The sequence below is a fragment of the Erythranthe guttata genome, chromosome 11 (genome assembly GCF_056151865.1).
Source record: "Erythranthe guttata isolate IM_541 chromosome 11, IM_541, whole genome shotgun sequence".
Lineage (NCBI taxonomy): Eukaryota > Viridiplantae > Streptophyta > Magnoliopsida > Lamiales > Phrymaceae > Erythranthe > Erythranthe guttata.
Window position 1 is genome coordinate 13,859,335 of NC_142543.1, and position 16,332 is coordinate 13,875,666.

At 36.9% G+C, this 16,332-nt stretch overlaps 1 protein-coding gene across 1 annotated transcript; it reads left to right on the forward strand.

Moving 5' to 3' along the window:
* Positions 1-5,741: 5,741 nt before the first annotated feature.
* Positions 5,742-6,993, forward strand: LOC105971102 (CASP-like protein 1C1). The gene is made up of 3 exons (XM_012995948.2): positions 5,742-5,908; positions 6,444-6,546; positions 6,654-6,993. The coding sequence occupies exons 1-3, from the start codon at positions 5,757-5,759 to the stop codon at positions 6,888-6,890; spliced, it is 492 nt and encodes a 163-aa protein (XP_012851402.1). The 5' UTR covers positions 5,742-5,756; the 3' UTR covers positions 6,891-6,993.
* Positions 6,994-16,332: the final 9,339 nt, after the last annotated feature.

A 16,332-nucleotide genomic window follows, 5' to 3' on the forward strand; every position in this document is an offset into this window, starting at 1 on the left:
AAAAAAGCACAAGCTTTAATAATCGAAGCGGAAGATCAGGGCGACGATGAAGCAGTTGACTTTGATGAGCCGCAACAAATTTCGTTGCATGCGATTGGAGGAGAGTCGGGAAAGAAAGCCATGAGAGTAAGTGGAAAGCTTGAGAATTCACCGGTCGAAATGTTGGTGGATAACGGGTCCAGTCTCAACTTCATCAACCCGGAATTAGCTCAACGACTACGATTGGAGGTTAAACCGATTAAGCCTTTTCTGGTGCGGATGGCGAATGGTCAAAAATTGGAATGTTCGGCAAGGTGTGAAATCGTCCCAATGCATGTACAGGGATATGATTTTCGAGCCAATTTATATCCTTTGCCGATCGACGGACTAGATGTAGTACTGGGTTTACCATGGCTCGAGGACCTGAGTCCCGTGCTAACAGATTATCGAAAAAAATCAATGAAATTTAAAGTCCAAGGCCGTGAATATCACATTCAGGGACGGGAAGAGAAGGACATCGAAATTAGCGAGCTCCATGCGCTGATCGGGGACTGGAAAGCTGGAGGCGAGCTATTCGGAGTAGCGGCATCGTTCGATAGGGAGGAAACAAGCGAAGTAGTTGGTACCGGCAATGTGGAAATAAAAAAATTATTGACTGAATTTCTTGATATCCAGGCAGAGCCCGAAACCTTACCACCACAACGAGAGTTTGACCACCGTATACGTTTACACGATGAAGCAACCGTCGTCAACGTGCGACCCTACCGATACGCACACTTCCAGAAAAACGAGATCGAAAAACAAGTAGCCGCATTGCTTAAGTCGGGACTGATTCGGCCAAGTACAAGTCCTTTTTCATCGCCGGTTCTTCTCGTAAAAAAGAAGGATGGTTCGTGGCGTTTCTGCACAGATTATAGGGGATTGAATGACGTAACTATTAAAGATCGATTTCCTATACCAACCGTGGACGACATGCTTGATGAGCTACACGGGGCTAAGTATTACAGCAAGCTCGATCTACGTGCGGGCTATCATCAAATCCGGGTACATCCTGATGACATTCACAAAACTGCCTTTCGAGTTCATAATGGCCACTACGAGTATCTAGTAATGCCGTTCGGATTGTGTAATGCACCATCGACTTTCCAAGCTGCTATGAATGAGATCTTTCGGCCACACTTGCGGAAATTCATATTGGTTTTTTTTGATGATATATTAGTTTATAGTAAATCGTGGGAAGATCACCTACAACAGTTGCGGACCACTTTGCAAATATTGAGGGATGCACATTTTTTTCTAAAACCCAGTAAATGTTGTTTTGGCCAAAAGCAAGTGGAATACTTGGGCCATTGGATTTCACACGAAGGGGTAAGAGTTGATCAAGAAAAAATTAAAGCTATGGTATCATGGCCTTCTCCTAAAACTGTGCGCGCATTACGTGGATTCTTAGGGTTAACCGGTTATTATCGAAAATTTGTACACAACTATGGGAGTATAGCTCGACCACTGACAAACTTACTCAAAAAAGGAGGCTTCAAGTGGGGGGAAGAGGCACAATTAGCATTTGAAAAATTAAAAGAAGCAATGACGAAGACCCCTGTTCTAGCCCTACCAAACTTTGAGGAGGAATTTACCATTGAGACGGACGCTTCCGGTGAAGGCATAGGGGCTGTGTTGAGTCAAGGGGGAAGACCTATTGCTTTTATTAGCAAGGGGATTAGCGCAACAAAGAGGGCTTGGTCCACTTACGAAAAAGAGATGCTAGCGATTTTAGAAGCGGTTCGATGTTGGCGACCGTATCTCTTAGGGCGTAAATTCAAAATATGCACTGATCACCGAAGTCTCCGCTATCTTCTTGAGCAGCGTATTACTACGCCTGAACAACAAAAGTGGATAGCTAAGTTATTGGGATTTGATTACGAGATCATTTATAAGCCGGGAAAACAAAATAGCGCGGCTGATGCCTTATCCCGCCGCGAACATGCAAATCCAAAAATCGACGAGGGTATGGTCAGCGAGTCGGAGTTATCTGCTATTACCATACCGACTTGGGCCGTGTGGGACGAGATCGCCGCTGCCACTGCAGAGGATCCAAAGTTGAACGAGCTGAAAAAAAAAGGGGAAAATACTTCAAGTGAAGACGGGATTTCAGTCAAAAATGGGTGCGTATGGGTGAAAGGACGTGTAATGGTTCCCGAGGCGGGTCCTCTACGACAAAAGATCCTTACAGAATTTCACTCTTCACCAATTGCGGGACATTCAGGAGAGCTTCGCACATTCAAACGCATTTCACAGTTGTTTTCATGGCAAGGACTACGATCAGCGGTGCGGCAATTTGTGCGCGAGTGTGACACGTGCCAAAGAAATAAAGCTGATCATCGTCGGCCGGCGGGGCTGCTCGAACCATTGCAAATACCAGTTGTCATATGGGCCGATATAAGTATGGACTTTATTGAGGGATTGCCGAGATCGCAAGGGAAAGATACGATCTTCGTGGTAGTCGATCGATTATCAAAATATGCCCACTTTATGACATTAACCCACCCATACACGGCTAAAGATGTGGCAGCTACATTTGTGAGAGGAGTGGTCAAATTACATGGCCTTCCCACGTCAATTGTGTCTGATCGAGACAAAGTTTTTATGAGTAATTTTTGGCGGGAGCTATTTCGCTTGCAGGGGACTGCCTTGTGCACTAGTTCGGCTTACCATCCCGAATCCGACGGCCAAACCGAAGTAGTAAATCGGTGTCTTGAGCAATATTTAAGGTGCTTCGTTTACCTCAAACCAAGACAATGGGAAGAATACCTAGCATGGGCTGAATTCTGGTACAATACATCGTTCCATCAATCCATTGGAATGACACCATTTGAAGCAGTTTATGGGCGACCTCCACCACCATTGGTGCAATACATGGCTGGAACTGCTAATGTACCAGAGGTTGATCGAACCTTGAGGGCACGAGATGAGATTATTAAGGAATTGAAAATTCACTTGGCAGCCGCTCAGAATCGAATGAAGCAAGCGGCTGATAAACATCGACGTGAGGAGCAGTTTGAGATTGGCGACTGGGTGTATTTAAAACTTCAACCATATCGACAACAGTCTGTTTTCAAGAGGATTTTCCATAAGTTGGCTAGCCGTTTTTACGGTCCATTTCGCATTGTCGAGAGAATTGGCCGTGTGGCGTATAAGTTGGACCTTCCTAGCGAGTCTCGCGTACACCCGGTGTTTCACGTTTCATTGCTTCGGCGTAAGCTTGGGGATCAACAGTCTGCAGTAGCTACTTTACCACCTTACACCGTGGACGGAGAACCCGTTCTTGAGCCCACACAAGTTCTGGAGTCTAGGGTTGTTGCTGGAAATGGTGGCCGCGTGCGAGAGGTGTTGGTTAAATGGAATTCCTTGCCAGTAGAAGACGCCACTTGGGAAGCTTTGGAGGTGCTTGTCGAAAAGTTTCCCCACCTTAACCTTGAGGACAAGGTTGTATTTGAAGAGGGAGGGAATGATAAGCCACGTCGTAGCATGCGAACCATCCGACCTAACCGGCGCTACTTGGACTAGTTAGGATCGTGGCTTATGGGTCTCTATAATAGCTTCCTTATTAATAGCTTCTTTATTATTATAATTCCTAGTTATTATATTTTTATAGTATTTTAGTTAAGTTAGTCTTCTTTAATTATTAGGATTAGAATTATTCCTTGATTAGTTTACGTAGCTTTAGGATTGTCTTTCTTTTCTTTTCTATATATTTCAACCAACGTGATAAACTGAAGCACGTTGAATAAATAAAGTTTTCTCTAGTTTTTCTTGCAATTCTTGCGTAGAAAATCTGTCGGTACCAAAGCGATCGCATCAGAAAACAATCTGTAACACAAATAAAATAAGTCATAATATACATAAACTATGTCCTAACAAATATAAAACATCCCAATATTAACAAAACGTGTTTTAACATTAATTAAACATAGTCTAGTTAGGAGATAACCGAAACCGACACTCACAACCGCTGGATGTTTTTTTTAGCAGAAGAGGAGATTTAAATCAAGGCCAGATATTAATTCTCCAAGGCTAAAGCAAAGCAGAAACAAGATTTGTAAGTAATAAAGAGTTGATAGTTGTTGTACAAGGAAGGGGACATGTGCAAGCAGATAATAACTGATATGGCTACCTGTGGGTGCACGATTCCAAAAGTGCCAACTTGCTTTCCATTGTATATGATTCTTGCTTGTCTACCTGGAAGAAACTGGGGATCCTGCATACACTGATGATGCGGTTTGCTTTCAAAAGAATCTTTAGATATGATGCTCAACAGCTAAAATATAAGACGTACATTTGAACTTAGTATGTAGTAGCCAAAAATAGTCTGATTTGGTGCTGCAAATCCAAAAAAAAAAACTATGTAATAAGCACATGGAAGCTGAAATATATGAAGCTAAGGGAAAAAAATATTTTGTATGACGTTCTTTTAAATAATTTCTCCACAACAAACATATGAAGCTAATATTAGGCTAAAAATTCACCTGCGTCTCCAATCACCCTGGATAATATCGCATCGTAACTTTCAAAACTTTTTTTCCTGAACAACATATTTATGTCTTTAATAGAAATTGTAAAATCTACAGCACCTCCTGAAGATGGAAGAAGGAGAGAGGGAAGGATTTTGTAGATTGAGTAAAGTGGCAATATATGCGCAGAGAAAATCGGAAAATGTGAGATGAAGAAAAAATACACATGATTTGTGGGAAAGCTCTCGGAACTCGAGCCTCCATGTGTACGACGACGGAGGCGGACAACAAGGAGGAGGTGTTGGAGATAGGTGTAAAACGAAGACGGTGAAACACCGTCGTTCCGCAGTTGGCAGATTAAAAGAAAACCGAAAATGGCTGAGAATTATTGGAGAAAGTCAACAATGGCGGCGGCGAGGAGGACGATGAATTGTTCTGAGAGTTATATATTGAATTGAGAAAATATGTACGCCGGTCGAAAAGGGAGGCGTCTCCAATTGGTTGAAAAAAAGAAGAGAACTGAGAAGTGATGTTGGCGGCAAGGGCGGTGAGCGGCGGCGAACGGTGCCAGTTGTGGAGCCGCGGCGCTGAAACGGCAAGAACAGGAAAAAGAAAAGAACTACGCCGTTTCGTATTAAAAGGCCGGGGCAGAAGAAAAACAAAAATGAAATTGCATATATGGAAAACGGGTTAAAATGAGAGAAATGGATCTCTCTTGATTTACATTGCATGGCAGTTTCCTTGCTTACCAATTTGTACAAAACGAAAAACTTCCATCTAGAGAAAACCTAAATTTTTTATTCAACTACCTATTAAATTAATTGCTGCCCTAAACATTTTTCATTCATATTCCATCGCAATAGTGTCATCTACAACTGGGAAAAATTCTGAGAGGTAACCCACACATACATTCTTTTACATCGTTTATTTATTTTTTGTTAGGCTTCATTATTTTTAATGTTATTACAGTGTACCATGAAAACAATTTCAAAAAAAAACAAAGGGTAGTTTTTATTTGCTTGTCAATTGTAATTTATAGTTTGATACATAGTGAGTAGTCGCGGAGCCGGCATAGGGTCAGGGGAGGCCGCAAACGAGAAAATGGTGTTCCTCCATTCTGTAAAATAATGAATCCAATACTGTAATTTTTTAATGTTTTTTAGTATTATACTATAACTTTTGTTAAGTAGTTATTTAAAAAGTAGTACTAATTTTTCTCTTATTATTTATTACACGGATATATTATGCAGTTAGTTGTAATTAAGGGCAATGGCAAAACCAGTGAAGACCATTGTACTGAGAGTACTAGCTGTTGTCTCTTTCTTGATTGCGTCCATTGTCATGTTTTTAAGCAATCAAACGGTTCAAGTTCAAAATTCTTTCAAGGTCAAAGTCAAATACATCGATTGGAATGGTTTCTTGTAAGTTCTCTCTCTCTCTCTCTCTCTCTCTCTCTCTATGTTTTTTTTTTAATTCATCACATTTACTAAAGTTATTATAAATTACTGGAGACAATTTTACTATAACCGGTGGTGAGTTCTGAAATTTGTTGCCAAGTTAAATTTTTTTTGGGGTGCGGGAAGTTAAATGTCACGTCTGATTATTTACACAGGATGGATTCGAACAGTAGATTTGATTAAATAACTATCTACTAGGCACTCATACACATGGTTGTGTGTAAATATTTGTAGATCTACAATTCAAATCCACCAATTGTAAATAACTAGATGTAGCATCTAATTTCCTGAGTTCAGGGGCAGTGCCCTCGAAAAAAATAGAATAAAATTAGAAAATAGGTAAAGAAAAAATATTAGTTATGATTTTTTATTTTTTTTTGCATTAATTTATGTTTTGGGTGGATTAATTAATAAAAATAAATTTGGCTCACACCATTTATTATTATAGTTATTAATTTGTAGTTCTTATTCAAATTATTTCAATTTTGGGTCGAGACAGGTTTTGTCTTGTTGTGTACTGCATTGGATGGTTATACAATGGTCTAGTCATGGCAATACCTTCTGGAAGTCAGCTATGGAAAACTGTCATTGTACTAGATGTGGTAATTATAAAATCATCTTACTTTAATTTAATTTTTATTTTTTTTAATTGTGAAATTAGATTGCATTAAAAAAATTAATTTGATAAATAATTGTATTGGTTGGGCAGATTGTGAATATCCTAGTTGGTATAAGCCTTGGAGTTGGTTGGCAAACATACTCACTGATTAGGCAAGGGAATATATACGCAGGATGCGCGCCGTTATGTGGCATAACGCCATATTTCTGCAGCAAGATTATGGGTTCGCTGATTACCTCGACTATCGGGTTTGTCGTTAGCTTTGGACTTATAATGGGTACTCTTCATGTTTGTGTAGACCCGTTTCTTTTGGGCGATAATTCTTAGTCTCTATTTTTTTTCTTAGAGCGAAACGGTTGTTTTATAAGATTAGTCAAGTAGTAATTGAACAAAGAGACGGGTTTATTTTATATTATATTCAATGGAATTCGTGCTCGATTATATAATATATTTTGCGTGCAAATTTTGTAAGAACATATATATAGTTAGGTGGAAATTTACGATGATATTATATACTAACTAGTGTTATTCATCAATTGTAGCATGTACAAAATCGTAATATTATATATGCAACTAGTATTTCATTCGTGCGTTGCGTTGCACGATTGTCAAACGGATTGACCATTACAGGTATCATTTTGGCGCACTTTGCCAGCGTTTGCACCGGGAAACCGTAAACCAAATCACAGTTTTGAATTTATTTATTTTCCCCATCAAATAAATCAACAGAAACAAAATATCATTCAACAAAAGGCGCACACAGACGCAGTGATTCGTGAGCCAAAGAAAGCATCGATATCTATGTATTAACAGGAACTTTACCAAGAGAATAAATAACACACGAGCAATCGCTGTTTTCCGGAGTGCGAACAGTTTGCAGTGATCTGAAATCGAATTGATCGGCAAATGAAAATGTATTTGGGGTTTCCCAACTTCGGAAGCCGGCCGGATGCAGAGCTGAAACCAGTGTCTTTGAAGCTGTACTGGATTAGGCATTTCATCAATCACCTTCGGGGCATCGGTTCTTACTGAAGCAGGGGCAGAGGAAGAAGATTTTTGAGATTCGGAAAGTGAGATTTCTTTCTCAGCGGAGAGACCTTCATCGACAATAATGGCGGCAAGATATTCGTCGTAAAAGGACTCGACATCCTCCTCCATATCCGCCTTATCTGACTCAACCACCACCACCACAGACACCCTCCGATTTGACCCAGCTGACAGTTTTTGTATTTATGTGTAGTACAAGATATGATACAAAGTTCACAGTACAGGGTGGTTTTGTATTTAACCCTAAAAATAATTAACTTCTCCTCAGATCCATATTATTAATCTATCTTTGCAATTGGAAAAGGGTGTTGGATTTTAATGGAACTAAAAAAAGTCTGAAATTGTTCAAACTCAACCAAAAAATTGCAATCCCAATTGTCTATATTATTTTTAGTTTCATAAAAATTCCAACTACAGCTTCAAGTATAGAATTAGATGAAAAAGAGGGATCACATGAAATTTTCTTCATTCTGATTTATGTCATATAACAAATACTACCCTGTTTGGAAAAAAAATACTACTACAGCAAACGAAATTAGATAAAGTTTAATTATATGCTTGTTATTTTGGAGCAGATAATTGCTTAGACCCAAATTTTTATTGTTCATCTAATTATATACTTGGGATGAATTCGTCTCCTTTTTTTTTTTTTTTTTTTCTTTTTATAGCTTCAGATGAATTCTCCAAAGACGTTAATGGAGATGATATGAAGAAAATATGGAAATCCGTGATAGAAAGGAATAATGAGAAGGAAAATATGTATCACCTAAATTAGTGGGATTTTCTTATAATAAATAAATGAATTACAAAATTAAAAAAATAATTAAAACTGAAATTAAAACCACGTGGCAGCAGAAGGGTGACCCGGTGATAAATACCGTAGCATCGAGGCTGCCGGGGAAGCGCTTTTTATGTTCAGTTAAACCTCTATAAATTAATACAGTTGAGAGTTGGGACCATCAAAATTCCATTAATTTAGTGAAATATTAACTTATCGATAAATTAATAATTATAATTTATACATTAATTAATAACCTATTAATTTATGAAATTACTTTTATTATGATTTTCAATAATACATTTTTTAGTATATTAATTTATGAAATTACGAGTATATTATTCATTGTACCATTAGTTTAGTGCACTATAGAGCCTGTTTCATGAACAGAAGTTTTTAAAGCAGATATGACATTGAACAATTTTCTGTTGAGTTATGTGAAAACTATTCCCAGGGCCGGCCCTTATGGGAAGCCAAGGAAGCCAAGGCTTTGGGCCCCCAATTCCAAAAGGTCCAAAAAAAAAAAATTGTTATATATATATAGTATATGTAATTTACATGAAAAATAAAACAACTATGTGCTTTACTCTGGTAGTTCACGCCACCCAACACCCACCTCCAACTTAAATAAATTTTTTTATAATTTTGATGGGCCCTTAAGGCTTAAAGAAAAGTAAAAAACAAAACATAAATAATGAATGTATACCTAGTAGAATGAAACGCACAAAACACTTTTACTGAAATTAAAAAATCTATCTGCCCTACTCACTGTAATACTTTTTTATCCCTTCCCCAAAATTAAAAGGTATGTTTTTCGTAAATTAATTTCAATTTCCAGCCTGCAGTGTGATTTGTCTTGCATCAAAGTTTTAGGAAATTAGATTTGGGCTCTTATTTACAAGTGTAGATTTTTATTATATATTTTTTGTCCTTTTTCCAGGGCTAAAAATATTTGGAATTGATCGATATTCGGGTGTTATTTTTGTTTTTTTGGCCAAAAGATTTTATTATTCCATTTAAAATATGCCGGGGGTCTCGTTAAAACCTTGTGGGCCTAACACAAGGAAAAAAAGTACTCCTACAATGGAAATAAAAAATCATTATCTAGTCTACCTAGACTATTATAAAAAAAGCCCCAAGATGGGGGGCATAAAATGCAATTATCAAAGTAACTAAGCTGAATATTATCCTCCACCCACAGCCTAGTTTTTGACGAAAACACCCGAAAAACGGGGGTCAAGATGTAATATCTGAAAATATCCCTCTCTTGCCATGCAGTTTCTGAAAATTGCAAATGCCTCCTAGTACTTGCTCTCTCTTAGTGATTTTGCTTCAAAAAAATGCTAGAAGGGTAATATTTAAGTGATATGTTTTATTGAATGTTTATGAGTTTTATCCTCCTTCATTAATGTATTTATTTTTATTACATTTTTTTTTTTGCTTACTGAAATTACTCTCGGCCTACATTTTTTCACTTAATGTAATTTTTTTAGGGATAATGTAATTTGTTAGTAGTATCTTATCTTTGTTTTGGTAGTTTAATAAAAACTTGCAAAATAAAATTAACGATGGCAGCTACGTTGATCTTAATGTTCGGCAGGAAAAAAAACTTACTAAAATTGAAACTACAAAAGGCCCATTTTTTCAATCTTGCTTAGGGCCCCCAAATTCATAGGACCGGCCCTGACTATACCACAAATTCTAACCATATTAAGAAAAGCATGGTGCGCCGGACCGGAACAATGCATTGTCGCGGACACTGCCGTTCTAGTTCCGTTGCAAAGTCGCGGCTGCGTCGCGGCCGGAACGGACACATTTTAATTAAATTATTAAAAAAATACAATATATTTCAAATATATTTTTAATAACAATATTAGAATTCAATAATATGCAAAATATTATTACAATTTAAAAAATAAATATTACAAAGAATATTATGAAAATACAAGCAATATTAATACCAAGTAGAATACCGAACTGGAATTGTGTAGGATATAATTGAAGAGTGAGGCCAAAGATCTGTGATTCAGGGGAATCTTCACTATCTAACGTGGCCACCACCATCATATTATTTATTTTTTATTTTTTTTTATGTTTTTTTTCCTTATTTTTTTAGTCAATTTTTTTTTTTTTTCAAAATCTTTTTTCCTGTTCCGGTGCCGTTCCGGCCTCGTCGGGGCCGTTCGTGGCTCCGTCTCGCCCATCCCACCGATTTCTTGGCGTTCCGACGAGTCACGGTGCAAACACCATTCTGGTTACGGATTCCAAAACAGAGGGCACCGTTCCCGTTCCGGAACGGCCGTTCCGGCGAACCATGAAGAAAAGTGAGGGACGAGATTGATGGTAATGTGAACTTCAACAAGAAATAAGTGACAATTAAATTATATTTTACTTAGCCTTCATAAATATATGAAGTATGTATTGTACCATGTAATTTAAGAATTATTTTTATGCATTATTAATTTATATATTATATGGGGCTTCTTAAAATCTTGGAAAGTGTATTATCTTACAAATTTAGCGAATTGTTAATTTAGCCGTTGTGCCCGAGTCGGGACCGGGAAAATTTATTATTTAAGCGAGGTTATTAATTTATCGGGTATTAGTTTATCGAAGTTTTACTGTATTTCTTCAGTTAATTTTATGGCACTTTACAAATAAATTCATCAATGGGTACTTATACATAAAGAGGTCAAGATAATAAATTATCTTACAAAAAAGTGCACACATGGTCCAGATGTTTGAAAAAGACTAAAATAGCCCCTCATACTTTAATATACTCCAATTTCATCATTTAATTGCACCGTTCCGGTGCCGTTCCGCCCGCGTCGGGACCGTTCCGTGGCTCCGTCTCGCCCATCCCACCGATTTATCGGCGTTCCGACGAGTCACGGTGCAAACACCGTTCTGGTTACGGATTCCGGAACGGAGGGCACCGTTCCCGTTCCGGAACGGCCGTTCCGGCGAACCATGAAGAAAAGTGAGGGACGAGATTGATGGTAATGTGAACTTCAACAAGAAATAAGTGACAATTAAATTATATTTTACTTAGCCTTCATAGATATATGAAGTATGTATTGTACCATGTAATTTAAGAATTATTTTTATGCATTATTAATTTATATATTATATGGGGTTTCTTAAAATTTTGGAAAGTGTATTATCTTATAAATTTAGCGAATTATTAATTTAGCACGTTGTGCCCGAGTCGGGACCGGGAAAATTTATTATTTAAGCGAGGTTATTAATTTATCGGGTATTAGTTTATCGAAGTTTTACTGTATTTCTTCAGTTAATTTTATCGCACTTTACAAATAAGTTCATCAATGGGTACTTAACATAAAGAGGTCAAGATAATAAACTATCTTACAAAAAAGTGCACACATGGTCCAGAGGTTTGAAAAAGACTAAAATAGCCACTCATATTTTAATATACTTCAATTTCATCATTTAATTTAATCTAACCTCAATTTGACCCCAAATTTCACAAATTATTCAATTTTAACACAAAACACATTTTTATGGACAATTTGGTCCGTCACCGCCGTTGACTTTTTTTTTCTTTAGCATCTTTTTGCCCCCGTTTAAACAACTATATTGATTTGATTGACAATAATATTAACTATATTACTGTTAAACACAGTAAAATTAACTATACTACAGTTTAACACAATAATATTCCTATATTAATCTCTAGCAGAGTTATATTAACACAACAAAACTCATTATTATTGTGTAATAGAGTAATATTAATATGTTGACCGTTCAACAAATGTAAGAATAAAAAAAACCAAAAGAATTAATATTACTGTGAGTGACAGTAATATTACTATAACAAATCTGGGACGGCCGTCCCATGCCAAATTCTTCAAATTTTTGATTATTTCACTTTTGGCCCATATTTTCTCCAAAATTGCAGTATGACCCCAAACTTTTCCAATTCTTCAATTTGTACCTAAAATACAATAGATAAACTTTTTAAGCACCAATTATCGTTAAATCACACCAAAAGCTCAAATAAAAAGATACGATAAAGTGTAAAAATATACACTTAACACATGCATAGACCTTGGCCGATTCTGGAGAAAAAAAGTTCGCCTAAAACCAATGCTTATTGAGTTTGAGAGGGATACATCCATTGAGGGGTGAGAAATATCGCATGGGTAGGAGTCATCACCATTGGTTGAAGTGAGCATATAAGCCTCAGTTGGGTGAGTGACGTTTGCAAAAAAAAATTGGGGAGACTGACTTACATCATTTAAATTGGAATTTAAGTTTAGGGTTTGGATATTAGGTAATATCAATTTAATTTTTTTTTTGAAAATGGGGTATTAAGATCACCCGAGAATCTTTTGAGAGATCCATCAACACTTGGGCTTCTACCAGATTTTAATGAACTTGTTTAGGGTTAAAGCCCACTTATTCTAATTCAATTAGGGGGGGGGGGGGGGATTAATTTATTTATTTTAAAGATTTCTCTAGGGAATCGGGGGGCATTTCGGGGCCAAGATTGCATGTTTGGAGATTTGGTGCGTCGGAGGATATTCATTGATATCATATGGGTCAGCTCCCTTTAATGTAATTTTATTAGAAGCTGCAAAATGCATGATTTGGGGAGTAGATTCAGAAATGTTGATATTATAAATGGCTGAATAATGGGTCAATCAGTCAGATATTGTCACGTGGTTTTTGTTTTCCAAAGAAAGTTTATTTGTGGATATCCGGGTTTTATGGATATTTTTAGGTTTACCACCACGAGAACAGTATTCCGGTGAGGTTACAGTGGTTTTGGCGATAGAATCTTGTTTTTTCTTAGCCGAGAAGAGACAGGCTCAAAAAAGAAGGGGTTTGGGATAAGGAGTTTTTCAAATTTGAGCCATAGATCATAGATGCATTGGGAACAATTTGCAATATCTTCCAATAAAAACCACACGAAAAAAAAAAACTCAACTAACCTATCATACCTGATTTCAGTTGATTTCAGTCCAGAGATCAGCTCCTCATGGGCGAGCAAGAGTAACAGAGCCAATGACATGTTTGGTAGTGTCAAGAAAGATGTTGACTCGGAAAGATCTTTTTCATTTATGGATGGTAGAGTGAGGTTCTGTCACCGATTTTTTCAGCAGACTGAGGATTGATAAGGCAAGCAGATAAGTTGAAAATTTGGATCCAAAAAGGGATTTTTGTAAGGTCAATTTTAGAGATCGATTTGTCAGGAGGCCATAGCCTTAATATGACTTGGGAATCTCTAAAGGACCAAGAGAGGTTTTGAATTTTATGGACGACAATGGGGGATTCGAAAATGAATGCCATGGTTTTTTGGTGAAGCTGGTTGGTGAAAGTACAACCTTTAGGGTTCCAAACTTTGAGCATTGTGACTTTCAAGGCATTCATATTGATGTTTTTTGTGAGCGTGAATTTTGGCTATAAGAGTGTGTTCTTCTTCAAAAGGAGCATTTTTGGTGTCGGTTGTTTTAGAGCATTGATGCTTGTCGGTTTGGGCTATGAGCTCATTAATGGGGGTGGTGATTGCATCGTAAACGAAAGTGAGGGGAACAAAAGCATAAACAAGAGCAATAAATGAATGGAGAGGAAGGAGGAGAACAAGGATGAAGATCTGAGATAACTGAGTACTAATGGGGTATACTTAGTGTGGGTTGTACACTCAATTTATACCATTTTACGAGAATTTTGTGGGATTTTGTCGATATAATGGTGCTTAATGACTTGGTCTTTGATGAAACGCTCAAAAACCGGTCAAAGTCAAGCAAGAATGTAAGAAAACAATTCGGAGACCAAACATGACCTGAGACAGCCGTTCTAGTATCATTACTGATTCTTAGACGATCATCCTAAATGGAGAAATCTAACAGAAGCGCGCGACGACCGTCCCAGAAATGCACTGATATGAGATCATCCTCCGAAGGCACGCAGAGGCACAATTTGGGAGTTCTAATTGCATAAGGAAACCCCGATATTTTACAAAGTTTGGACATCTATATAAAGTAATGAGTTGAAACAAAACTTTATTAACCAATTGTTGAGTGTAGATTTTGCACTCATTACATTTACTTTACGTGAATCTTTTGTTTATATTTAATTATATTTGTGCTTTAATTGATTAATTTTGTGTTTTATAGGTGAAAAACGAGACTTACGTGTCAATGAAGGAAAAATGATTAAAAAAAGAAAAAGTTGCAAATAAGGAAGTAAATCAAATTAGAAGAAGGAATCTCGCAACAACTTTGGCAGTGTCCACCATTTCGAGCATATCTTTCTCATACGAACTCCAAATCACCTCATTCAAGCAGCATTGAAAAGCTAACTTAAAGGGCTACAATTTGTATTTCACGTAACAATCCAAAATTCAGACTCAAACATCGTCAACATCGGATTCAAAACCGACCAAGTGCAGAAAAAGCTTCGGCCAGCCGGCCCAATTTTGTACTAAAATCTGGGACGGCCGCCCCTTGATGCGAAAGTGAGCATAGGCTACGAAAATTGAGATGGCCGTCTCGGAATGGCCAGAAAACTCATACAGCCATCCGAGACCCCGATTTTGCACAGTCGGAAGTTTTAATTGCACAAGGAAGCTCTTTCCTTTTGATCAAGTTTTAACCACTATATAAACATAATTCAATGGGATCCAACGATGAAATTTTACACCACAAAACGCAAAGAACGAAGATCGACGAAGATTCAAGCTTAGTTTTTCTTATTTTTTTTATGAATTTTATTTTGTTTATCATAAGAACTACGAGTAGCTAAGTATTTATTCGAACCCTATGTGGGATGTGAACCCAATTCCATGATTTTATGCAAGTATTAATTTTGGACTATTTCTTCTACTTGATTAATTAAGTGCATGAAATTGATCACTTTATGTGCTTTATTTTTATTATTGGATGCATGAACCGGGAGATCGGTTCAACAATTAGAACTGTTGTAGAAAAGCCTTTGTTGTGTTATCATAGGAATATAGTTAACCTCTTAGGTAGCTATTATTGAGATTTATGCTTAATGCTTTGTTCTTAATTGAATTGCGTAGGAATACAGTAATTTAATCCTTGATAATAGAATCGTAATACACGCGGAAGCGAGTTTTGATTAAATTAGCATCTTAGGTTAATAATCCGAATTATTTGCTTGCATAATTGAGGGAATTGGATGATCAATAATCACATAGGGGAAAAATAATATACTAGGCTCGTTTAATTTGATAAATCTTCGTGCTATTTACTTACTTATTTTTGCTTGATTATTATTTGTATTTTATATTTTAGTTTAATTCAGTTAATCTTCTCTAAATTCAACTGTGTAGGGTGGACTTGAACATAATTGTGACAATCTAGCGCTTAGAATTAGATAGTTGAATATTCCTCGTGAAATGGATATCCGAAGTTAATTGTCCTCGTGAAATCTGATTTCACACGAGCACTGTTGAAATGCTCGCATGTTTTTGCACGAGCATCTTATAAATCAAAAAAAAAAAAAAAAAAAACTAATAATAATCTGCTCGTGTAAAAACACACGAGCGGTTGCAAACTGCTCGTGTGATTTCACACGAGCACTTTGCAACCACTCGTGTGTTTTTACACGAGCAATTAAAAAAAATAAAAAAAAATAATAAAAATGCCTGCTCGTGTGGATTTACACGAGCACAGTGGATGCGCTCGTGTAAATTCACACGAGCAGGCCAACGTGTGATTTTTTTCGTTTTTTTTTTCCGGATTCGTAATCTACATAACAAGAGGATCGTAAAAACGTAAAAATTACCTCCGATCTGTTGACGATTTGCACGGGCTTTGCGAAAGAAAATCGAAAGGTTGAGAGAGTTTTGAGTTTTTTTACTTTTTGTTTTTTGAAAAATGGTAAAAAATGTGCCTGAATGTTTAATTTTGGCCTGCACAAATCATTTCAGTTTCTAAAATTTGGGTCGTTTGG